This window comes from Gossypium raimondii, chromosome 7, assembly GCF_025698545.1.
Source record: "Gossypium raimondii isolate GPD5lz chromosome 7, ASM2569854v1, whole genome shotgun sequence".
Lineage (NCBI taxonomy): Eukaryota > Viridiplantae > Streptophyta > Magnoliopsida > Malvales > Malvaceae > Gossypium > Gossypium raimondii.
Window position 1 is genome coordinate 48223572 of NC_068571.1, and position 26576 is coordinate 48250147.

The 26576-nt window shown below is 29.7% G+C and overlaps 2 protein-coding genes across 2 annotated transcripts; one reads left to right on the plus strand and one right to left on the minus strand.

Annotated features, from left to right (window-relative positions):
* Nucleotides 1–2133: 2133 nt before the first annotated feature.
* On the plus strand, nt 2134–3386 carry LOC128042576 (serine/threonine-protein phosphatase 7 long form homolog). The gene is made up of 4 exons (XM_052633971.1): nt 2134–2786; nt 2875–2956; nt 3043–3102; nt 3189–3386. Exons 1-4 carry the CDS (start codon nt 2134–2136, stop codon nt 3384–3386), a joined length of 993 nt encoding a protein of 330 aa, XP_052489931.1.
* Nucleotides 3387–18538: 15152 nt separating this feature from the next.
* Nucleotides 18539–24114, minus strand: LOC105785786 (mitochondrial phosphate carrier protein 3, mitochondrial). Its single transcript, XM_012611946.2, has 6 exons — nt 23680–24114; nt 21757–22118; nt 21052–21095; nt 20752–20966; nt 19764–19888; nt 18539–18820 (listed from the first exon to the last, which is right to left on the minus strand). Exons 1-6 carry the CDS (start codon nt 23983–23985, stop codon nt 18766–18768), a joined length of 1107 nt encoding a protein of 368 aa, XP_012467400.1. The 5' UTR covers nt 23986–24114; the 3' UTR covers nt 18539–18765.
* Between the last annotated feature and the right edge of the window lie 2462 nt (nt 24115–26576).

Here is a 26576-nt window from a genome sequence, read left to right on the forward strand (position 1 = left end):
TCCGTTGCTAAAGCTATTAATTTCATTGTTAAGTAACACATTAGATCATATATAACATAATTTAAAATTTAAAATTAAATATAAATAAAATTTAAAATCAAAGAAAAAAAGTTAAAAAGTAAAAATATGCAAGAGTATGATGTGTGACTTAACTTAAAGATATAGCTGGAATTTGGCCATGAAAATAATAAAGGAAATTTTGAAAAAGTGCCATTATTTTTATGGTACATTGCATAATTGTTTACAGGGTTTTTTTATATAAATAATACAAAAAATTAAAATAATATTAAAATAGTACAACCATTTTATTATGTACCAAAATGGTACAAACAGTAAAAAAAAAAGTTGAAAATGAAAAAAAAAACTTGACGGAAGTGACAGCACCCTGATTTAGGGGCTGCCACAGGCGGCACCAAAGGTGCTAGTGACAAAGGCGGCACCAAAGGTGCCACTGCCACAGGCGGCTCCCCAGCCCGTATTTTTTGTCTTTTTTTGTCTTTGGGACCATTATAATGGTCCCCAAAGTGGCAAAATGAAGCTGCAGGAAAAAAGAATGAGAGAAGAAGAAAAGAAGAAGAGAAGAGAAGAAGAAGAAGGGGAAGGAGGCGCAGAAGGAAGAAAAAGGAAAAAGAAAAAGAGAAGGAGAAGGAGAAGAAGAAGAGGGAGGGAAGGAAAAAGAAAGGAAAAAAATAAAGAAAGGTAATTTTTTTTAATAGAGTAAGTAATGGTATAAAGGAAATTTGTTTATTTTTGTTGTTATTATTATTATGTGATTGGTTTTGATTTAATTGAAATTTAATTTTAAATTTATTTTTTGGAAGGTATTATTTGATTAAAAGAGATATTAAGGTATGTTTATATTTATCTATATTTTCATTCATTCATAATTTAATATTAATTTTTATGTTATGTACATTCTATGTTTTATTATTTATGTTATGTACATACTATGTCTTATTATTTTATTATTTATGTTATTATTTATGTTTTATTATTTATGTTATGTACATTCTATGTTTTATTATTTTATTTTATTTATTTGTTAAGTGTGTTTTATGTTGATTAGATATATTCTTTATGAAATTTATTTAGCATGTTGTAATGAGATTCTTTTACAAACATAGTATTAAAAATAAAATACCGAAAAATATGTATGAAAAAATAAAATACGAAAAGAAAAAAAATGAAAATAGTATATTTTTGAAAGTAATAAAATTGAAAGAAAGAAAAATACGAACAAATGGCCAAAATAAGGGTTTTTACTAAATTTATAAAAAACACACTAAAATAATACATTTCAAACATTATGTACTAAAATAATATAAAATAATAAAATACGAAAATAGTATATATTTTGAAAGTAATTAAATCCGAAAATAAGAAAAATATGAATAAAGGACCAAAATAAGGGTTTTTTACTAAATTTATATAAAAAGCACACTAAAATAATACATTTCAAACATTATGTACTAAAATAATATAAAATAATAAAATACGAAAATACTATATTTTTGAAAGTAATAAAATCCGAAAATAAGAAAAATACGAACAAAGGGCCAAAATAAGGGTTTTTTACTAAATTTATATTAAAAACACACTAAAATAATACATTTCAAACATTATGTACTAAAATAATATAAAATAATAAAATACAAAATACTATATTTTTTAAAGTAATAAAATCCGAAAATAAGAAAATACGAACAAATGGCCAAAATAAGGGTTTTTGCTAAATTTATATAAAAAACACACTAAATTAATACATTTCAAACTTTATGTACTAAAATAATATAAAATAATAAAATACGAAAATAATATATTTTTTGAAAGTAATAAAATTCGAAAATAAGAAAAATACATTGAAATTAAAAACAAAAATTTGTTTTGAAGTTGCAGGCATCGCAATGGCTTGATTGATTAACGACGATCCTCACATATCTGATGTGGCTAATAATATGGTAATGTATTATTATTTGTTAATCACATGTTGTATTAAAAAAAGATAGACGTAATATATAGAAATAAATCATGTTATCCTAATATTTATTTTCTGTAATTTAACACTATCAAGCATCGTATCGCGTACTAAGGGGTCGGGTGAATGGTATAGGATATCCTCTGAATGAACGATTGATGCCCTACTTGGAGCAAGCTGTATTCAGGTCAGTAGCATTGATCCGGACGTTCGACTTGCGATACGATTTAATATCTGCACTAGTGGAGCGGTGGCGCCCGGAGACCCACACTTTTCATTTTCCGTGTAGGGAGTGCATAGTGACTTTAGAGGATGTTGCACTGCAACTTGGGCTCCTAATAGACGGGAGTCCCGTAACCAGAGTAAATGCATTTACTGAGCCGGCTGCACTATGTTATATCCTACTAGGAGACTTGCCCGACGATGATGAGTCAAATTTTTCAGGCTTGAAATTTACATGGCTGAAAGGCAAATTTGGACACTTATCAGCTAATGCCACTGAAGGAAAGTTGATGTGCGCTGCTCGAGCATACATCATGCATATTATAGGTGGAGTACTAATGCCCCATTCAAACAACAATAAGGTTCATATCATGCACTTACATCTATTAGCTGATTTGAGTAATGTTTGCTCGTATAGCTGGGGCTTCACAGTTCTGGCAGTACTGTATCGGGAGCTTTGTCGGACGACAAAACCTACTGTCGTAGACATGGGCGGATGCCTTACATTGTTACAGTCTTGGGCAATTTATCGGATTCCATTCTTGGCATCAGTTAGTTACCAACCATATGTATATCCACCAGTTAACAGGTGATAAAATGTAACTTGTCATTAATTGACAATTTCTTTATGATACTATTGTAACGATACTATATTGACTTGAAATTTGTTTTCGTAGATGGAATATTTATCCGGGTGTCGGGAGGTATTACACTGTCCCGATATACCGTCTAATGATCGAACAGCATGTCGGGGAAGGGGTAAGCTATTATAATATTCGAGACATGTTACTTTTTATATTTTACTTACACTGTGTTAAATTATAACCATGTTATTAATCATGCAGTTTATATGGATGTCATATCGTAGACTGGAAATTGCAACTATTATACCCTCGTCTGCCTACGTTCATTCTCATATGTGGTGCACTAACGCACCAATTATAAATTTCAATGTAGTGAGTGGTTCCATGGGGATCGAGTGCTACGATAGTTTGGTTGCGTCCAATATATCCCAGATCCTCCATGCGAGGTGAGGGTGGTTCACGACATCAACAAGCTAGGGAAACCGCAGTTGAATTGGAGGGTTAAGCACCAGAGATTTGTTGCGCTATGGAATAATCGGATGGCTCGAATACCTCAGATGGTTATGGCTTCCGATTTGCAACCATCAGTAGAGTACATGCAATAGTACTCTAGTTTGGCAAAGCCATATCTACTTGGAGGACAGTCAACTGTAGTCCCCTCGTACATGCAGTGACCTGGGGCATACGAGCCGGTGGCTGATATGGAGGCGGAGCCAGCGGCAGATCCTGATTCCAAGCCTGATCCCGTACCGGAGCCCGAGTTGGAGCCCGAGCCAGATCCTGAGCAATCACAGTCACATTCTGATTCACATTCCTATCATCCAGATTTGGCGGGCAATGACTATTTCCCGAGCTTGTCAGGGGGCGGATACCATTACGAGTTTGATATCTTTAGATCGTACCCACCGCAGTACAGCACTCCCGGCCCGTATTCACTGCAGTACATCAGTCCCCCTGGGTCGTATCCACAGCATCATGGCACTCCTTCTGGTTCAAGTTCATCGATGCCATTCGAGCCACATGATTTTTCTTCCATGTTTAGCACACCCCCACCTACGCCTAAAGAGGATATTGGTCGTCGCGATCACCCACAACGTGAACGTTGACCTCCGTAGAGGTATACCCCTAGGACCACACCATCAAACCATCAATTTTAGGGGTTTCTTGCGGTTTTGATATTACTCTAGTTTGTATTTTTTTATATTACAAAGTTTGTAATTTTTTGTATAAATTTAATTAGATCAATTTTAGGTATGCTTAGTACGAAACTTTTCTTCCCTTTTTGCATTATATTAAAGCTGAATTTAAGGTTAAATGGCTCCATTTTGGATATAATTTTAATTATTTCAAATCAATTATATTTTTATAACTTAATTTGGAAACCATATAAATAATAATATAGAATAAAATTTTAACTTCTTAATATTCTTTTAAATATTGAATGGATTTTCAGATAAAGTTTTTAGATTACAAACCCAATCAAGATTTGAATATCATAATCAATTATCTATAAAAGCAAACTAGATTCAAAAAGTTTTTTTTTTACAAAAACAATGATTAAACCATAGCTAAATTAGATACTTTGTTGTGCTCAACCATCCAAGAAAGTTGTAATAGATTCTTAATGACTCGTGTCACAGCTTAAAAATGTTGATGTGCATGTATGAAGCCCAACAAATTTCCGTATCTCCCATATCTGCGAATTTTGAATGAATGCAGCTTGTACTCGCCAATTGCAGCCTTCCGCGACCTTCCAACACTCCCCAATATATACTGTCGGTTTAGACACTACGACTTTATAATCCAATGATATTTTCATGCTATACCGTTTAATAGCAAATACGCACTCTTCTTTACTTTCGAATCTCTGGCCTACGAATAACTCCTAATGATCGGAATTTACGGCCAGCAGTTGAGCAGGAAGTATTTCAGAGTACTCTGGGAACTCAGCAACATGCGCTGCGTCAGGGTCTATGAGTGACATGCGTGGCCTAGGATTATTGTGTATCACAATACGTCGCATCTGGTTCCCGACCGAAGACGCGTTAATGTTTCCATCGTTATTCACATCTTCATCGTCGATATCATCCGGTACATCGTCTACATCGGGATCACTGTCACTATCGACCTCTTGATCACAATGATCACTACCATCGTATCCATCATCACCAACCATATCAACATCGGGTGTAATATTGAGATAGATACCGATCCCACCTATAGTCGATTCACTATCAACGTACGATATTGGAGCCACCATGCACGGTTCTTGAGCTCCATGTTCTTCACCATATGCATTGACATCTTCATTTTGCTCCATATTGACTAACTCAGCAAATAAGTGAATCAGTGTATTTTTGTCACTCTCATTCCCACAGTAAAGAGCGATCATTGTCTCCATATCTTCGTCGTCTACAAGTTTTATTTCGGTGAATTTGATCGAATCTGTCGAAACTGGAAACTTGTAGAAAATTTTTGATATACTTCTCCCACAACGTCTAACAATTTTTGCATTAATCCTTCCCTTCATATCATCCAACGAGACATTTCTATTAAATCTCATTGCTATTTGTTGCCGACAATCAAATATACATCTAACAGCTGTTGTTAAGATGATTCCATCGAAATAAACGCATACAAAAAACTTATCATTCATCTTCAATATTCAATCCGTTAAAAAAAACAAAATTTCAAAAAATAATTTTAAACAGTAAATAAATTACTTAAATAAAAAAATTAATGTTTCAATATGCAATTTTTTCATTCATAAGCTCATACTATTTCAGGTTATCATTTTGTACATGAATAACATTTAACCACTAATCCTAATAACTAACACAATAATAATAGTTTTTTACTAAAAATAATACTAACTAACAATAATAATTAGGGTTTTACTAAAATAATAACCAACAATAATATAGTGTAAAATCTAACAATCATACTAACTAAAATAATAATTATTAATAACTAACAATAATACTAAGTAACAATAATTATTAATAACTAAATCCTAAAACTAACAATAATAATACTAACTAAAATAATAATTAGGGTTTTTATTAATCCTAATAACTAACAATAATAACTAAACTAACAACAAAAAATATACAACAAGATAATTCATTATTTTTTTAAAAAATACCTTATTTTTTCTAATTTTTTCTTCTCTTTCTTTCTCCTATCTCTATTCTCTTTCTCTCTTTTTCTTTTCTTTTTACGGCACTGCCCTCTCCTTCTCCTCCTCTTCCTCCTTCTTCCTTCTTCCTTCTTCTTCTTCTTCTTCTTCTCCTTTCCTTTTCTTTCTTCTCCTTCGTGCAGATGAAGTGAAAGTGAAATTGGGGACCATTATAAGGTCCCCAAAAGGCGGGAAAACATGGCACATTGTGTCGCTTTGTGGCGATGGCACCTTTGGTGTCTTGCCTCACCACAGCACCTTTGGTGTCTTTGTGTGAACCCTCGACCAGGGTCCTGTCACTTCCGTTAGCTTTTTTCTTATTACTGTTTGTACCATTTTGGTACATAATAAAATGGTTGTATTATTTTAGTATTATTTTAAATTTTTTATATTATTTATGTAAAAAACACTTATTTACATATTATGGAAAATGTTTCAAATAAGGAGGCTCCAATTGTACTTAAACTGCATTACAACTTTTGCAATTAAGTACATTACTCATCCATCAGTCAACTTAGAAGCAAAAAAGAAAAAGGGATTATTTTTAATTAATGCTTACATTATTATTTTTATATATTTTTTGAAGATTTGATTGACTAGATTGGTAGACTTACGAGTCACTGGTCCAATTCCTTTCAACGTGTTTACCCAAATATTTAGGCTGATGCAATTGGGTGAAACATGTATTGTGAATTTATCAATGGAAGCAAGGGGTAAGAGTTGGGGTTTTAAAACCCAATTACCTTTGAAGTCAGTGATAGATCATAAATTTTTAAAGAGATTAAAGTGCAATTTTATTGTAATTTCATAAATTTTAAAAGGACGAAAATTCCGAGATATACATTAAATGAATTTACAGTTTTTTATAGCAGAAAAGGGAAAAAAAAGTTACCCAAATATTAACTTGAACTTTTTTTTTTTTTTGGTTTGAACCCTCTAAAATTCACAAAATTACAATTTAATTTCTAAAAATAATTCTCATAAAAATATAAAAAGATCCCTAAAAGAAAAGGGTTGCCCATGTTTATGGCATGGGCGGTGATATCATTTCTGCAAATAAAAGAATTCGAATCACCCACGCAATGTTTATACTTCGTTACCCTTAAATTAGCAATTCCTTTAATTTCTTGTACAAAAGTAACAAATACCTCCACAGAAATTGAACAGTTCTCTGAATCTAAACCTTCTTTCTCTCAAACAAGGTAACCTGCAGGCTCCATGAATATGAAACAACATCTATATATATAGAAATTTCAACAGTTCCATGAATCTAAACCCTTTTTTAACCACCACCTGTATCTTCTCACCCTTTCATCATATGATTAGGGTTCGATCAAGAATAAAGCTAAATCATACATTTTTTGAGAGTCAAAGTGTAATTTTACCATTATATTAATTTACATCCTTTATCTACACCCCAAGGTTTGATCCTTATTCAAAGAAATGGAGTACATTTTGTGGTCAACCATAAATTCCTTATTGCAAGACTGAAGCTAAAAAAATTTATTTAGAGGGGCGAGATAAAATTATAAAAATTTGGGGACCAAAGCTAAAATTTTCATAATAAAAATACTTAAATTAAATTATTAATTTTTTAAAAGGGCTAAAATTATAATTATTTTCATTTAGTCAAAGGTTAAAAAAACCTAAATTGAATCTTTTAATTTTGAAGAGGGGCTAAAGAGCTTTTTGCTCATTTAGCCAAGAGAGATCCAAGGCCTTTGTTTGCTCATTTGGCTATGACCTTACTCTTCCGAGGCGTGAGGATTAGTCACTACTATCAACGGTAGATACAGGGACAAAGGAAGGCATGTTGGAAAAATTCTACTAAGAAAATGATTTTCAATTACGATAGAAGTATAATTAAAAATTTTGGAAATCGAGCTGCTTTGTGACTTTTATAGCATTCAACATTTTTCTAAAAAGTACATGTGATTTGCTCAAAATGGGTTTGAATGATTCTCAGATTTCAATCTAACGACCTTTCTCATTATCCTCATACCTCAAACTGCATTGAGTGTAGGCTTGAGCAACACAATCCAAACACAAAACTAAAAACAATTTTATTACTTCTAGTAGGAAACTAATTCTCTCAATAGAAATTGCTAGAAATTGTAATTTCCAAATAATGGAATTTATTCTCAGAAAATAAGTTCCCACTACTTTTTGGAAGAATAACAATATATGAAACTTATGTATAATAAGTCTATAACAACTTAGTTTCCAGTATTGTCGGAAAATATGGTTTCTAGATTCCATATTCGTAAACCGGGTTCGTAAATAGTAAATAAAGATATTTATAGAGTTAATATATAGATGAATTAAAATCGATTAAGCAATTTAGACAAAAAATGTATTTAATTAAGACTTAGAGACTAAATTGTAAAAATTCAATTGCTATAGATTTTAATTAGGAAAAAGGCTTAGAGACTTAAATAATAATGATCCAAAGTACTAAAATGGTTAATAAACCAATCATAAATTGTGGTTAGTGGATGTTGATGAATAATCTGCTAAATTTAATTAAAAGTAAAATTAAAATAATGAAACTTTACTTTAAGTTAATAAATGTAAATCAAGATTAAATCAAGATTAAATAATGTATATATAGCAAATTAAGTGGGAAAAGATGTGAATATCATCATCTTCCCCAAACCGTAGAAACCTAAGCAAATTTCTTCAAGCTTTGTTTCACGCTTTCGGCGAACTATTACTAAGTTAACATCGATGTGGAACCTTCGAGAGGGAAAGAAAAAGTGAAAATTGTCGACGAGTGGTGCGAGACCATAGTTTGTACTTTTATAATTTGGGATTGAAATATTTACTTGCATATGCATGTTTATTAGTTGATGAATCTTTGAGGTGAGTATATGTTAATAGTATGACATGTTTCGATTTAGTTGATATGTATTGTCGAGATAGAGGACTAAAATGAATAAACTTGAAAATGACATAAAATACATGAATTATGGTTGTGATTGAGGAATGTTATATGTATTTGAATCATAAAATAATTTGGCATGCTATTGGATTAGTTTGTGTACGGGATTATGCGCTTCTGTGCCAAGATGTACCTCGTGTGCCAGGATGCACTTCGTGTGCCAGATATGTGTTGGAAAATCAGGTTTGGAAAACACATCAAAAAATAAGTTTAAGGAAAAACCAGAGTTTTAAATTTGTGCTCGTCCAATAACCTTGTCATCAATGTGTTACCCTCATAGGATATCTTTAGTCTCTTTGAGAAAAATTTGTTCTCCCAATATGATTCTATTTTATCTCATGGTAACCATTACATTTTCTTTCATGAAAAACTAAGTACTATCAAATTGTAATTAAGTCATTTATCACAAAGACAAACTGTCCATAACCACGTTTGCTTTTCATATATCATGTAATACCGATACTACAAAAGTAGTATACCCAACGCACCAGTTTCCGGTTTCTTATCTATTTGAACTTCAACTTTTACTTATATCAAAGTATATGAGTCATACATACATAGTCCATCATCCACGCAGGATAAGGTATGCCACACTATAACTATCACAAGTGAATAAATTCATAAATGGATCTAGGAACTATTCTACTTAGGTCCTGTCTGATGTACTGTTAGTCCAGTCAGTCATATCTATGTCTTTATCTTCTGAGAATCATCCGCTCCAATGCTCAAGACAAAACATCTCCCCAGTTAGACTTGATAGATGACATATTAGTCTTTCAATTGGTTTACTCATTTTTTATTAGACTAAGAACATGTTTAGGTTCATCTACTAATACAAGTTGTCTTTCGTATTACAATCCGACCACATAATACCGCTTAATATTAGTTAAACTTTAGATAACCAGTAAGTCAATATTTGTTTCCATTTTGCTTTGCATGCAATAACATTGAGGGCAATATACAAAAGGTATTAATATAATTAATGGATGTTATTATTAAACCAATTTATTCAAAAAATCCAAGTATATAAAATGAATATACTACGCTTAAGACTTATGATCCAATAAGGCGAGCAGGCAGAGCCTTAGCCCCTGCGTAAAATGAAATTTTGTGCTTTTAGCCTTTGAAAATTTATAAAATTTTAAGTGAATAAATGGTAAAATTATAATTTACTAATACAATGATTCTTTTTTTTGTATTCTTTATATTCATTTTATAGTCTATATTCAGAATTCAAAATTGCCTTTTCTAATAATGTGAAATTATATTTTAACTGTCATGAAAATATATATATCTGGTGACGCAGAAGATCTCAAATACTTCTGAATGAGTATGTCTAAATTCACAGCACCTTAATATGAAATGCAGCAATCCTGTGCTCTGAAACAGTAAATGGATCTCCATTCCGTTGTCTAACCAAAGAAAGATGCTGTCAAAATTGAAGGTTGCTGAGAAAGAGACAGAGTGGGTTAAGTTCTTTTGTTTTTCTATATAAAATACGAAACATCTTAGTCAAAGCCCCCACTTTGCTGTCAGCAATTAGTGCCCTAAGGTTGCTTCTTTTTTTTAAAAAAAGTTGAATCAACACGCATGCAGGCATCATCATGCAAAGAAATAGAACAGAAATATGTTCGCTAGTTCGTGACAGCAAACTTGTTGATTTTGGCGGTACTCAAGATCTAGAGTGATGATGGGTTGGGCTATTTGGCCCGGCCCGATAACCTGCCTGAAAAATTGGAGGGTTCAGGTAAAAATATAGGCCCGAAATATGGGTTTAAACAAAAAAAATGACGGGTCTGGCTTCGGGTAAGACTTTTTTTGCTCTGGCCCGGCCCGAATTATATTAAATATTTTTATTTTTATTTTTAATCGAATATACTTTTTATTAAATATATATATTTTTTGGACTTTTAATCCGAATTATATATTAAATATATATTTTTTATTTTTAATCAAATATGGGCCGGGCCAGACTCGAACTTAGTAATTTTCTTTCAGGCCGGGTTTGGATAAATTTTTAGGCCCATATTTCGAGCTGGGCTGGGCTGGGCCTGGACCTAGAAAACGAGCCTAAAATTTTTCCCTAACCCGACCTGGCCCGGCCCATGATCACCTCTACTCAGATCATACTTGCAGCCAATTTCGTGATAAAACGAAACATAATAATTTATTTCAGCTTTCAACTTTAAAAAAACCATTTTAATTATTTATTTAATATTTTTTTTATTTTTTTAGTTTTTATTTTGGTTATTAATGAAATAATAATAATTTCGTCATTAAATTATTTGAAAATTTTTATTTAAGTTATTGAACTATTCAAAAGTTTTTTTTTTAAGTCATCGGGTTGTTAAGTTTCTTCTTTTTTATAAAAAAATTTACCTACAAGCTTCAAGCAATGATTCAACGATCGGTATGATAAATCAATACCCATCGATGAGTAAAAGAACATACCTTAGATCCAAATTAATTTGACGGTCAGTATCAGAGATCGAAAAAAATAATTAAATTTTGGTTCACAGATTCATGACCTCCAAAACTATATAATGAAAAAAAAAATTAAATTATATATAGAAGAGAATGGGAAAGAGAGCTTTTGATTAGTGTAGACAATGTGAACGGAGAAAGCCACATAGCATCGATTTTAGCAGCCCAATGATTTTTTTTAGTTAAGCAACCAAATTGTAACTTTTTTTAGTTAAGTGACCAAAATGAAAACTTACCCATAGTTTAGTGACTAATGGTGTAATTTCTCCATATATAGTTTAGTATCAAAGTTTGACACTTTTTAATGTGGTACTTGTGTTATTTTTTTGTTCAATTTGTATATGGTACTTATATTTGACAAAAGCTATATATATTTTTTACCCAAAAGTAACGATGTTAATTTTTAGTGTTTAATTTGAGTTTTAAGGTTGATTTAATGAAAGGTAATTGTTAATATTATTAGGTTTGAATTTTTCATTATTTTGTTAATAGAATAAATTTAGTATTAAATTGTGAATTTTTTAATTTTACATTTAATTTGTAAAATACAATCCGATGGATGTCATTTAATTCAAGTTGTAGGGTTGATGTGATATAGTTAATTGCTAATATTATCAGCTAACTATGAATTTTTATCCAATCAACTCTGGAACCCGAATTAGACACTAAAAAGTTAACACAGTTACATTTGGGTACCAAAATATACAACTTCTGTCAACTAGATTGAGTAAAAAAATGACGCAGGTGTCACATTAGAAAAAAATGACTACCAAATTATGTAATAAATATAACTACCAAAGGTTTGAATAAAAATCAAATAAATTTTTGGTTGAAATGGTAAAGTTAAATGTTTAAAATTCATTGTATTATGAGTTCAAATCTTACTATAATTGAGCTTTTATAGGTTTTATTTAAAATTTTAAAACCCTCCTAATAATATATAATTTACTTTGTATATAAAAATATATTTTGATAATTTTCCAACTTAAATGGTGTTTAACTCAACCAAGTACTTAATATAAGTATAAATTGATGAGAGTCAAGTATTTTCTAAGTTACTTATTAAGATCGGGTTTTCTTTAATGTTTACGAGTTTAATCCATATAGATTATATTTATATTATAAACTAGTATAGTTTCTGTCCACATTTTGGGTTAATTATTTATTTTTGACTAAATTATAATGTAAAATTTTAAAGATTGCACTTTTCTCAAAGTTTCCAAACTCTTGAATATTTCGGATTTAATCTTCATACTTTTATTTTCAAGAACTTAGTTCCTTTACTTTTGAATTTAAAATTTAGATTCATTTATTAACATGGTTAGAATTCTTTTATTTTGATGTGACATTTTTAAAAAATAAAATAAACTTGATATCCATGTAACAAAAAAATAACATTGTAACGAACCGCATCTAATAAAGAATTTGAATGGTGCTAACAATTTCTAAAAAATCATGTCATCGTTTTAATTAGAATAAAGTATTTAGACTAATTGCTAACATTATAAAAATTGAGGTATCAAATTATGTTAAAATTAAAGTATATAGATTAAATCTCAAATTTAAGCAAAATAGAGAGTTCAAATTAAAATTTAACCATTCTTATAATCTAAAAATAGAAAGATTGGAATTGGAATTTACCCATAATATTTTCATGTTAAAAAAAAAAGGAAATAAAATGGATAGGTGTCCACCATGGAAAACCTTAGGAACTTCTTTTTATAGATAGCTGTGTTAATTAGCTGTAAACCTTTGAAAAACCAAAAGAAAGAAACTAAAGGACAAATATTACAGTACGAGAAACATGCTTTAATCTTAATTTCTGTCCTTTTCAAATTAAAATTTCCCTTTCTTTCAATTTTCTTAAACTACTAAAATAGTCATTTTGTTTGTTTCATGTTACATTTTAGTTACTTATGTTTGAAATATTATGTTTTAATAAGTTACGTTACAGTATTGTAACATTTTAATCATTGAAGTTGTTAATTATCGTTAATGGTATAACGGTAAACCGATATGGTACATTGAATCATCAAATTTAGGTTAAGTTCTACAATTGGTCCCTATATTTTTTCATTTTGAGCAATTTAATTTTTTCTTCATGTTCTTTTAACTCTTTTTTTGTTTTATTTTCCATTTTCTTTTGTTTCTCCATCTATTTTCCTTCCTTCTTCATTTCTTTTAACATAGTTTTTCTATGTTTTCCACTTATTAAAACTAGTCCACAAGCTCGTCTCAATAGAAGAAATTAAATTGTTCAAAAAATAAAAGTATAGAGACTAGTTTTAACAAATAGAAAATATAGAAATAAAACGTTAAAGAAAATAAGAATAGAGGAAAACAAAGGGGAAGCAAAGAGAATGGAAAATAAAGGAAAAAAGAAAAGTTAAAATAACATAAAACAAAAAAAAATTTAAATTATTCAAAACAAAAAAGTAGGGAAACTGATTGTATAAGTTAACCTAAAATAATTTTTGTTTGAAATGATGATTTAACATGCCACATCAGCTTAGCGTTACACCGTTAACTGTAATTAATAGCTCGAGAACTAAAATATTAGAATATAATAATGTAAAATAACTATTTTATTTTAATTTTTTCTCTAAAGTCAACAAAGTATCATAAGTTGTAAGGAAAGTAGTATTTAAAACCACTGGGGCCAAACCGTGGACAAGTTATTGAAGGCACATGCAACGGACGTCCACGTAAAACTTGTGGCACAACACGATGAGGTTTGATTATTTAACATCGAATATTTGTTGTTATGATTACTTAACCTAAGAATGTGTTTTCAACGTGGATGAAAATATAATAATCATTAAGGTTAGGGTGAGCTAAAAACTTGGTATTAAATTAGGTTTAATAATCTCCTACTTGAGTTTCATACTTTTTTTGTTTTCAACGTGGATGAGATAAAAAGTTTTGAGCTAAAAACTTTTTAAATTAGGCTTAATAATTTCCTAATTGAGTTTCATACTTTTTTTTTTTTGTTTTCAACGTGGATGAAAATATAATAATCATTAAGGTTAAAAACTTTGTATTAAATTAGGTTTAATATTTGCTGTTATGATTACTTAACCTAAGAATGTGTTTTCAACGTGGATGAAAATATAATAATCATTAAGGTTAGGGAGCTGAGATGAAAAGTTTTGAGCTAAAAACTTTGTATTAAATTAGGTTTAAGATATAATATGTATTAGGTATAGTTTATTTGTTATTTAGGGTCCATTTGTTTATATGTAAAAGTTTTATGGAAAATATTTTATGTATTTTCCTGTGTTTGTTTTATAGAAAATAGTTTGGTTAAAGAAAAATGGCTTACAGGTCAACGTAAAATAAGCCCTTTTCCTTGTAAAATGACTTACTCTTTTGAAAAACGTATGTCATTTTCCGGAAAAGAGCTCATCTATAGGTAATTTTATTTTTATATGAAATTAACTTAAATCAAGTTTAATATTATTATATTGATAATAAATTTTATTTTTTTATTTTTAAAAATATTTAAAAATATTAATATGTTAATATAAAATATTATATTTTTCAATATTATTAAACATACATATTTAATTATTTATGTTTAGTCATATAATAAATTATTAATATAATTAATGTAATTTATTATTTTAATAAATTATTTAATATTTCAATTTTATTTTTATAATAAATTTTAAAAAAATAATTTTAAATAATATTAATTACGTATTATTAAAAATATTCGATATTAACATTTTAATAATAAATATTTATTACAATTATAAATATATTAATAATAAATATTTTGTAGTATAAAGGTTAAAATATGTCATAAGTTTATGTACTCTTCACAAATTTGTAATTTAGTCTCTTTACTTTTATTTTCAAGAATTTAGTCCTCTACTTTTCAAATTTGAAAATCAAGTCCAACTGTTGATATTGTTATTTTTTTTGTTAATTTTGTTGATGTCACATTTTAAATAAAAAAACTCACTTGGTAATCATATAACTAAAAATGACGTTGTAATTAACCTGAATTTAATAAAATATTTTTAATATATGCAAAAACAAAGTAAAATATAAGTTTATAGATATAAAATAAACTTAATTAAACAATAAAAGATAAGAAAATCTCAAATGGATGTTTGTTTTATTGAAAACAACTTTTATGAAATATTTTTAAGAAATCTATCAAACAATGTAAAATATTTTACACAAATTCATCCAAACATCAGAAAATATTAACTTTTCCACGAAAGTAAGTCATTTTCTAGAAATCATTTTCCGGAAGCCATTTTTAGTGAAACAAACAGACCGTTATATTTATAATTTTTCAAATAGATTGGTTTAATAAAATTTCATTATTCATATTAATGTCATTTGTATTTATCCTCAAAATGGTTTTGCTCGAAAAACAAAATGTGAGCAAATATTGGCTCACTAATTACCTAATGTTTAACTACTAAGTTGCATTAAATGGAAATCATAATGCGAAAAGACAACTTGTATTAGCAAGTAATCTATAAGGTCCATAGTTTGATGAATCGAAATTGAGCAAATCGATTAAAGGATTATTATGTCATCTATCAAGTCCATATGGGGAGATACCTTGTCTTGGGTATCAGAGTAGTTAACTCCCAAAAGATAGAGATATAAATGTAATTGTTTGGATTATAGACTCATTTAGATTATCTACTGAAGTAAGTCATCTTTCTCGTAATGTAAACGTTTTTTACAATGTCACTTATCTTCAGTTTGAACTTTAGACAATCAATGAGCTAATATTTGTTTGTCACAATTTCGCTATACATGCAAAATATAAAAGACAGAATAGCGAAATGTGAAATTAACTTTATTTATTTATTCATCGTTCAAATAAATAGAAAACAATTATATGTTTACTACAATATGGGCATATTTCCCAACAATTACATCTTATAATCTCATATTTATTGTCTTGGCAGACTTCATTTGTTGTCATAGCCTAGCTATGGTCTTACACAATATAATCTCATGTTTATTGTCCTACCAGACTTCATTTGTTGCCATAGCCTAGCTATGGTCTTACACAGTATAATCTCATGTTTATTGTCCTGACGGACTTCCGATTCTAAGGAATCATTAAACCTCTTTCGAGGTGTCACCCCGAAGGACCAGTCAATAACTAACATCGCGATGGCATTCAATAGAGTCAATAGACTGTCGTCACGGTGTCACTCTTGTAACGACCTGATAGTCATGGGTGTCAGAAAGTGCATTTTTGAGGCTTCGTTACCGTAAATCGGACTCGTAAATATTTATTAAAAATATTTACGAAGTTAGTTGTGTAGTTAATTAGGTTTTGGTTAGGGGCGTTACAACTCTAGCGAGCCAGTAGATACCATTCCACGATGCCGCCCAAACTCCCTTGAATCCCCATTTTAGTTCGTCCATTCCTCCATTACTCCGATTACTCCTATCTTCATCTACCCCGTTAAGGTAAATTCCCTCCAAACTCAACATATGTTATAATCATGCATATTAATTCAAATAACATTTACCTTAAGGAGTACTTCACACTATCATACATCCATATACAGTCCTACCATACAAAACATATTTATAGGCTCTCACGAATTCAGGCTACCTCAGCCACGCATGTCATACCCATACATTGAATTCATATTCTAACATAGGTTTCAAACATAACTCAGAACAGATGAAAACACAGATCACCCAAGCAACACCCATTCATGATTTATTCAAAAATAGCATATAAGAAACTCACCTTACATCTTTTGTCCTAGTCAGCTTAGCTTGTTCAAACGCCAAAGCTTCATTTGCCCTAGAATTTAAGCATGACAATTATTTATCGATTAAATCGAAGATATTCAAACCTTAAAATCTAGTTTACAAAAACTTATTGGAAGTCCCTACCCTCCTTCTTTCTCTAATTTACGAGCCTAGAAAGATAAGAAAGCTTACCAATTTCTCAATTTCTCTACTTCCAGACTTCAATTATCACGACTTCTGCTCCATGCAGAACTTTTCTAAATCCTCCACTTCTTTAGAACAACCGAAGAAGACAATGAAGATGAGAGGAAATTGTAAATGGAATTGAAAAAAATTCCTTTTGTAGGAATGTCCCTTATCTCCCAAATATATAACTCCCCTACACGGTCTCTCATCCTCTATTAGCCTATCGCCAATAATCATTATGTCTCCCACTTATGAAACCAGTTGGTTCCATCTTAACCAAACCAGAATTGAAATCCAACTAATTGCTCATCAGCCGCTAAAATATCTAAATTTCTCAGTTAGGTCTACCAATTCATTATTTAATTCAATTCACTCCTAATTCCTTTATCTTTGGGTCCTTAATTAGAACCGGGTGTGACATATAATATGTGATCTTGTGAACATTTCAAGTTAGAATTGGTATCTTAGAAATGGTCATTTGGTAAGATTATGTATTTGAATATGTCACAAGGTTTGAAATGCATAAAATGTTGTTATGTTATGGTCTATTTGAGTATGTACATTTGACAAATGTTTTGAATGGTTTGTGCCATGAAACTAACTTATATGTTGAATGGTAATGATAGAAATGGGCTTGTATGTTAAGGTTAGTTCTTGAATTGAATGAGAAATTTGATGAATTGGTTGGGCCGAAACATTTAAGGTGGTATATGAAGTATTGAAAATGTGTTTTTTTGTATTTAGCAGGTTGAAAGTGAACTTGGCCAATTGGTTAGGCCATTTTGAATAAGTACCAATTTAGACCATTTAGAAACAAATGGTCACATCATGACGTCGAACCCTTGTTGCCACGACGAGCCTAGTCAATATGTTGCATCGCGACGAGGAACTCCCGAAGTCGCAACATCAACCCCAAATTTTGAAAATATTATAATTTGGTCCTAATTCGACCCTAGGTTGCCAATAGAGCTTCCATAAGCTCGTGTAAGACCCAAGAATGATTGTATATCATATTATATGCATGTATTGCTCATAATTAAATGTATAATGGTAGAAATTGAATATATTCAATCCTAGTTGCTTTGACAATGAATGTAACATGTTGTAGCTCGAACCCGGTGATCGAATCGGGTATGGGGTGTTACATTTCTCTATCCCACTCCATTGTCATCCCTACCTTCATTACCTTAGGATTCAATCAAATATAATCTTTAACAAGAGTATTTAAAAACAAAGTTCCAATCATCATTAATCATTTTCAAATTTTGGTTACAATCTTCAAAAGATTGACAAATAAATCATGTCTACAAAAGAATAGAATTTAGACGAAAGTGGCAACTAATACTAATTTTGTGGGCATTGATCAACCCCTATTATTGCTCAATCAATAAAGGCAAAATTTGTAAACTGAAAAAAAGTAGGCATCTTGTTTGAAAAGAACAATACTTTTTCATGCCTTTGAAGTGGCAGGAGTAGGAGTAGGAGTAGCACCACCTGTGGTTGGCCTGCAAAATGTAAACCAAATTGAAGGTCATTTGATTTATTCAACATATAATGAATTTCTTGGAAATAAAAACAGTTAAATTTATTTAAGCAAACTTAGAAAATAAACCGGACTCGAATTTAAAAATTAGAATCAAAGCTAGATTACTTTTTAAATAGACTTTTTTTTTATGTATACCCAGCAGTTAGGAAGAACATTTGGTTCTTTCAATCGATTCGATTGACTTTTTATTAAACTAACTTAATTTATCATAATCTCAAAAATCAACCCAATTGAACTAAAGTTCAAGAACCGACGTAACTGAATCAACTTTAAGTTGATTTATTCGATCAATTAACCAAGTTTAGTTACTCCGCTTGAGTATTGAGATTGAATCATATTTATTTATTTTATATATTATAAATTATAAATATATTTTAAATAATTAAAATATATATTAAATTAAGTCTGTTTTTTCATTTAAGTCAATTTGAAATTTAAAAAACCAATAACCAACCAAAACAATTAACAAAACCGAACCTTTATCTGAACAAACCTCCCAAACCCACTAAAACGATTGAATCAATTTTCTTAGTTTAAATCACAAGTTGCTCTCTGCTACCAACAGTGGCGGAACTACGTTGGAACCAGAGAGGGTTTGGTCCACAAAAGTTTTGAAAAATTTTGATTATGCTCCTTCAAATTTTTAAAGGTTTTAATTAGACCCCCAAAATTTTTAAAAATTTTAGTTGAGATTTCCAAAAGTTCTGGTTTTTTTAATTCTTATGAAGCTCCTAAATTTTAAAGAAAATTTAATTAGATCCCTAAAATTTTTTAAAAGTTTTAAATAGATCCCTAAAATTCAATGACACGCGATTTAAACCCAACTTTCAAGTCTAAAACAAAATTTTGAGTTTCAACGAATTATAAGAATGTAAGCAAAATTTGCAAGCAGAAGAACTTACAGGCCAACAAAAACTTTGAATGAATCATAGATTCCCCATTGTGTTCCAGTAAGGGTTCCAATCATGAAAATACGAAGAGGAAGGCCACGAGTTAAAAGACCCATTACTCCTAGCTTCTTCACCGCCTGCAATTAAAGTGTATATATATATATATATGAAAACTGAAACAAAATCTACATATATAAATGCATATACAATTTTAGAGATTCATGTATTAGGAGTCGGATTATATTTTTTCTTCTTTTATTTAAAAAATGAATAAATTAGTCTATATGTATTAGATCAAATAGCAAATTAGCTTTTTCTGTTAAAAATTTCATCCATTTCCACCTTTAAAAACTGATGTGGTTAACAGAGTAACTACCTCATTACACGTAGCATGCCATGTTTACATCATGCTGACGTACAAGAACAAGTTTTTAATAGTAAAAATGGATGGAATTTAAAAAAAAAATCAGTTTGCTCCTTGATGTATCGTACAATGACTAATTTGAGTAAAAGTACCATAGAGGCCCTTGTACTAGGAGTTAGATTGCATTTTACCTCCTTTACTCAAAAAAATGAGCGAATTAGTCCCTATTTAGATTAAAGAGCAAACCGGTCCTTTCGATTAAAATTTTTATCCAATTCTACTGTTAAAAACTAGTGTGGCTGACAGAATAGCTAAATAGTTACACATGGCATGACATGTGTACTTCCTTCTGACATATAGGGACTAATTTTTAATAGTAGAAATGAATGTAACTTTTAATAGAATGACCAGATTACTCATGGATCTAATATACAATAACTAATTTGTTCATTTTTTAGTAAATGAGGCAAAATGCAATTCGACTCCTAAGACAAGGGTCTCCATGGTATTTTTATTAACTAATTTGCCCATAATTTCTAGTAGAGAGCAAAATGCAATCCGACTCTTATCGCCGCGATACTTTTACCAATTTCAGGGGAAAAAAAAGGACGAAGTATATATTTTTATTACACTTACATCACCAACAGTTGCCCCTTTAGCATTATTGAGAAAAGAAACAAGGTTGTCTGCAGGATGTGATACAACAGCACATAAAACACCAGCAATGTAACCACCACCAAAGCTCACCCCTAGTTGTAATGCTGTGCTGCACTCTTGTTTGGGTGTTGGGATAGAATACTTGTAGATTAGCTCAACAATTGTTTCAAATGATGCAAATTTCATCATTGTATCTGCAAAATTTTATATATACATATATCTTAAATACTAACACCAGAGTTTCGAAAAACATGAAAGGGATGATAATATATGGCTTACATGGAATTTGTCGTCCCCAAAGAGGAACAAGGCCTTTGTATAACCTATACAAACAAGAAGTGAGATTATATATGGTGTTACATTTTCATGCAATAAAATAAAAATAAAATCTATTATATAAATTAGATTTGTTCAATAATAGGATTATCCATCTAAACCATAAAAAGTGGATCTATTTTCCCATTTTATAAATTTATATCATTATGTATAATACTAATATAAATCATTGGATGAGATTGAATTAAATTTGAGGTTGGATATAAAGTGTTTTAGATACGAAGAGAAATGTTATTTAAACTGGATTTGACCGAAAATCGGTTGGTATATTAATTTGAACAAAGAGATTAGATCAGCTTTAGAGTCAATCACTCATAATCGAACAGAAGAAAAAAAAAACCAATTGACCCAATCCATCAAAATAGTTAAGAAAATGATTTAAAAGGAAGGAAAAATGAAAATGAAAAACTAACCCTAAATCGGAGTGTATAATTGTTGTTTATTTCATTATTATTTATTTGTATTTTTTATAATTTTTTACTATTTTTAATTTTTTTTTTTAGAATTTTTTTTATGATTAGATTAGCTATCAAACCGAGAACTAATATCATGATTGGTTTGACCATCGATTCTATTTCAAAAATATTGCGGATAAGTCTAATATTAAAATCCAAATAAATAAAGGTGCATTTTATATGGACGTCATACCCGGCAACACCTTCAGCTTTGAGGATCTTTGGTAAGCCATCAGATAGACCTCGAGCGAAACCAGGCTGAGTTTGCACACGAACTTTGACAGCTTCCATGGGGCAAAGAGCGACATCGGCGATCAACTCGGCCGACGCAGAACCAGCAAGATAAATGAGGGTCTTGTATTTGGCGGCATACTCGGGACCGGCGATATCGGAATAGTACTTCTTGAAGAACTCATAGAAACCGTATTTGAAAGCACCTTGAGCACTATAACCAACAAGTGTAGGTGCCCATCCCTTGAATAAACCTTTAGCTCCTTGTTCTTTAACCAATACTCCAAACCCTGATGTTATGTTCTTGTATTTTGTTGGATCAATCTGGGGATTTCATCACCATTCCTATTAGCCATGTTGCCTCAAATTTTATACATACATACATCTAATGTGTATTCAAATATATACAAAACACTGACACTCGAATTCAAGTAGGAGTATTTATACTCGTAAGCTATATTTTTTAAGTTTGACTTGAACATTAATCAATTATTTTCGAGCCAAAATTGAGTATATAGTTGAGTGATCATTTTGTAACTTTTCAACTTTTCATAGTTGAGTAACCAAAAAAAAAACCTACGAATAGTTGGGAGACCTCTACCATAGTTTAGCCTTTATTTTTTGTTGGGTCTGTACGATATTTCAACTAACATTTCTATTTATACATGGCAAAGATTGAATATCTTAGAGGTCTCTCCATTATAAAGACCTGATCAAGTTAGTCCTACTATTAAATGAATCAATTTAATTTTTGTACTATTAAAAAGAATCAAGTAAAGCCAAATTGAAATAGAGTTAACATTTACTATTGTCAATATTTATAAAGTTTTTACGGTTTTGTAAATGAAATCTTTTATTTGAAATTGAATTGCAATTGGAAAAAATAATTTCCAAGATATTTTTATAGAATAAATGTTAACTCTGTTACAATTTGGACTTACTTGATTCGTTTTAATAGTATGAGGACTAAATTGATTTATTTAAAATGAAAGGACTAATTTAATTCAATCATTATAATACAGGGACCTCTGAAGTAATAATATATATTATGTGCACTTTTTGTATTGACCACATGATATTAAAATATTGGCAGCAGCCATGGGATAAAAAAGAAAAGACTTAGCCGTATACGCCACATATTCAACCATTTTTTTTCTATATTTAAAAATTCTAATTCAAGAAAAAAGACAAAACACATTTCAATGTCCAAAAAGTTTTCCAAACCTTGAGGATTCAACAAAAACAAACCCTTGAATCCCAAGAAATTTTGACATATTATTACAAGTTGAAAAGTCAACACGTTAATCCATAATAGTCAACAGAGCTTGATTCATGCATCATCAACAACCAAAGACCAATAAAAAAAACACATTTATAATATTGTCTATGTTTAATAATTCAATTCTTTTATTTCTTATATTCATAAAAAAATAATCAACTGATTTAATTTACTTAAACATAAGATCAATCATGGTTTTAAGCTTTATTCCTCATTTCTTTTTGAATTAGGGAATAATCAAAAGTATATATTGTATTCTTGATCAATGAGCTAAAATATAAATTTATTATTTTAATAGTTTATATTTTTAATTTTAAAAATTAAATTAAAATTTTATCATTTTTAAAGGGTTAAAGTACAATTTTAACATATACTAACTTAAAAACTCATACACTTTAAAAAACCCAAATTAGGTTTTCCTAGTATAAGGAGCTGGGGTCCCTTCCAGCCTCCGATATTACCTCACTTAAAAATGATATTATTAAAAAGAATAATCATGAATCTCGAAAAAGTTATTTTTATAAACAGTAAAATGGATATAAATAATACAGTCATCCTAAAAAAACACTAAACGATAGTTGGATGAAGAAATTAAGAAAGCATTACCTGCATATTACACTTGACAATGTCGAGAGGCGTGACGGCGGTGTGAGTAATGCCGCAACACAACATCCCGCCAACCGTACACGCGGCATAAAAAGCTGGGGAGAACAACTCTATTTTTCCCTCCTTTGGCGATGGTACCACAACTCTACTCGCTCTCCCCCCTACATTACCCAATGAAATGAACGGCGATCGATGTTCAGCTTTCATCAAAGACGGTTCCAAATTGAAGAGACGTTTGGTTAAGGAAGGAGTAGAATAGAGGAAAGTAGGAAGAAGAGATTGGCGAGAATTATCGGAAATCGCCATTGTTTTCTTGGGGTATAGCTATAATCTGTTTGTTGGGATCAAGTTGAAATGCAAACACAAAAAGCACACATATATATGTGTATATACACATACATATGTATGTATGGTTCAAAATATACAAGTAAGCCATTGCATATTTGCTTTCGCAAATTGTGGGAGACTTTTCAACTTGGGAAGTCGTTCTGCATTTGGCAGCCTTTTTGAATTGTGTCAAATTATGGTTTTAGGCTACTATTATTAATAATATTTACCTTAATCCCATATTTCAAATGACATAAACAATTTTAGATTTCAAGTTTTTAAAAAGAATTTTGGTGAAAGTTTTATAGAAACTTATACTAGGAGTCAAATGGTATTTTAGTCCCTTTACTTGAAAAAAAAGGTAAATTAGTTATTGTGCATTAGATCAAAGAGTAAATTGGTCTTCCTATTAGAAACTTCATCTTTTTTTTACTGTTAAAAATCATCCATGGATAGTACAAATGGATGAATTTTTTAATAGAAATGACCAATTTACTCTTTGATCTAACGTACAAATATTAGTTGGCTCATTTTTTGAGTAAAGAGAGCAAAATGCAATTTGACTTCTAGTATAGGGTCTCCATGATAGTTTTACCAAAAAATTCACATCAATAGAGACTTAAATTATGTCAAACCAAAGTACAATGGTACCAATAAATGTGAGGTGCAGTGGTAAGACATATTACACTCCCAATAAGATAATGAAGTTTGAATCTTAAAGACAACATTGTTAAAAAGAACAATCCCAAACTCGAAACATGAGATATGAAAAATATATAAAAGAATACAATGCATAAACCTTAAAATAATCAAATTGAGTATAATAGAAGCACTAAAACTAGAATTTAAGTATTTAAAATTCCAATACAAAGGAGGCCTAAATTTAAGAATTTAGGGATTAAATTCAAAAATTAAAATTTATGGTTAGCTTAGAGCTTCCTTTCTCTTACACCAATGGTACAATATTTTGAAATTTAATCTCTATATTTTTATTTTTAAAATTTTAGTTTTTTTATTTTTAGATTTTAAAATTTAAGTTTAATTGTTAATATTATCAAATTTTTGATGTAACATTTTGAAATTTTAAAAAATTCATTTGGTCACAATGTAATTAAAAAATGATGATGTAATAAACTTAAATTTAACAAAATAATCTTAACAGTATGAACAATTAGATTTGAATTTTAAAATATAAAAATAGAGGACTAAATTCTAAATTTCTGAATAATACAATAATTTATTGCATATTTTAACTTTACTATTTTCATCTACTATTACTAATATTATACCTAATCTCAATCACTAACGTTGTTAAAAGATTCCAAAATTTAGTAAAAATAACGATTTTGATATTTTAAATGATATAGGGATTTTCGAATTTTGAGTTTTTAAAAAGAATTTCACATTCAGTTGACTAATCTTTCAAATTGAGTATAATACAAGGACTAAAACTGGAATTTAAGCATTTGAAATTCCAGAAAGTATTGACTCAGTCCGGTGGTAGGCTTTGAATCCGCCATGGTAGCAATAACGGCATCATCAAGTGGTCCTTCCCGTCCTCCTACTTTGGATGTGACGTTTAAGAAAAGATTGTGAGATATTATTTGTTGGGATAATATAATTTTTTATTCGACAATTAGGTCTATTTTTATTTTTGGTCTTTGAATTTAATTTCGTTAATATTTGATGATGTTACTAATGTTCTTGGAACATGATTACATTTATCGGTCGAACCAATCAATATACTAGTTTAAATACGAGATTAAACCGATCGAATTAAAAGCTGTTTGAAATCAAGAAAATAAAAATTAAGACAAAACAATAATTGAATAGGTTGAACCAATTTAACATTCTTTTAACTTCTTCAATTTTTACGAAGTTTTAATTACTTATTTAATTATTATCGATCTAATAATTGAATTTAAATCAATCAAACCGATTGAATCAAAAATCAATGATCCGGAATGCACTACAACTACAAGATGTTAAATCCTAACATAAATTTCTTAATTTCAATTTTAGTGTTAAATCCTAACTCAAATATAACATATGTCTTGGTTAGAAGCTTAAAACCCTTTTTATAACATATGTTTTCAGATTAATTAAATTTTATTATTAGTATTTGTATTTTGTGAAAATTATGGATTTAAATTATATACTTTAATTTGACATTTTGTCTTTGTACTTTTTAAATTTTAAAATTTCAATCATTGGCAACTATTAAATTCAAAAGTTTTGTTATTTCCCACACATTATATATCGTCAATTTGTTATTTTCACATTATTCACGAAAAGAATCTCATTAATGGATTAATGGCTAACATTTGCTTTAAGGCAAATCTACGACCGTACTAACAAGCAATTGACTAACCAAATGAACTTAATTGTTGTTTGGGTCAAAATTATAATTTCAAGTACTAAACTAGGTCTAAATGTTGACAAGGTTGTAAACATGAACCATTAGAGAAGCAGCTAAAAAATATTTTGATTCATCATTCATGTTCTAAAGTAAAGGAATCACATTTTGAACAAATTTAAACTTTTTTATTGTGAAATAAACTAAGCAAAAC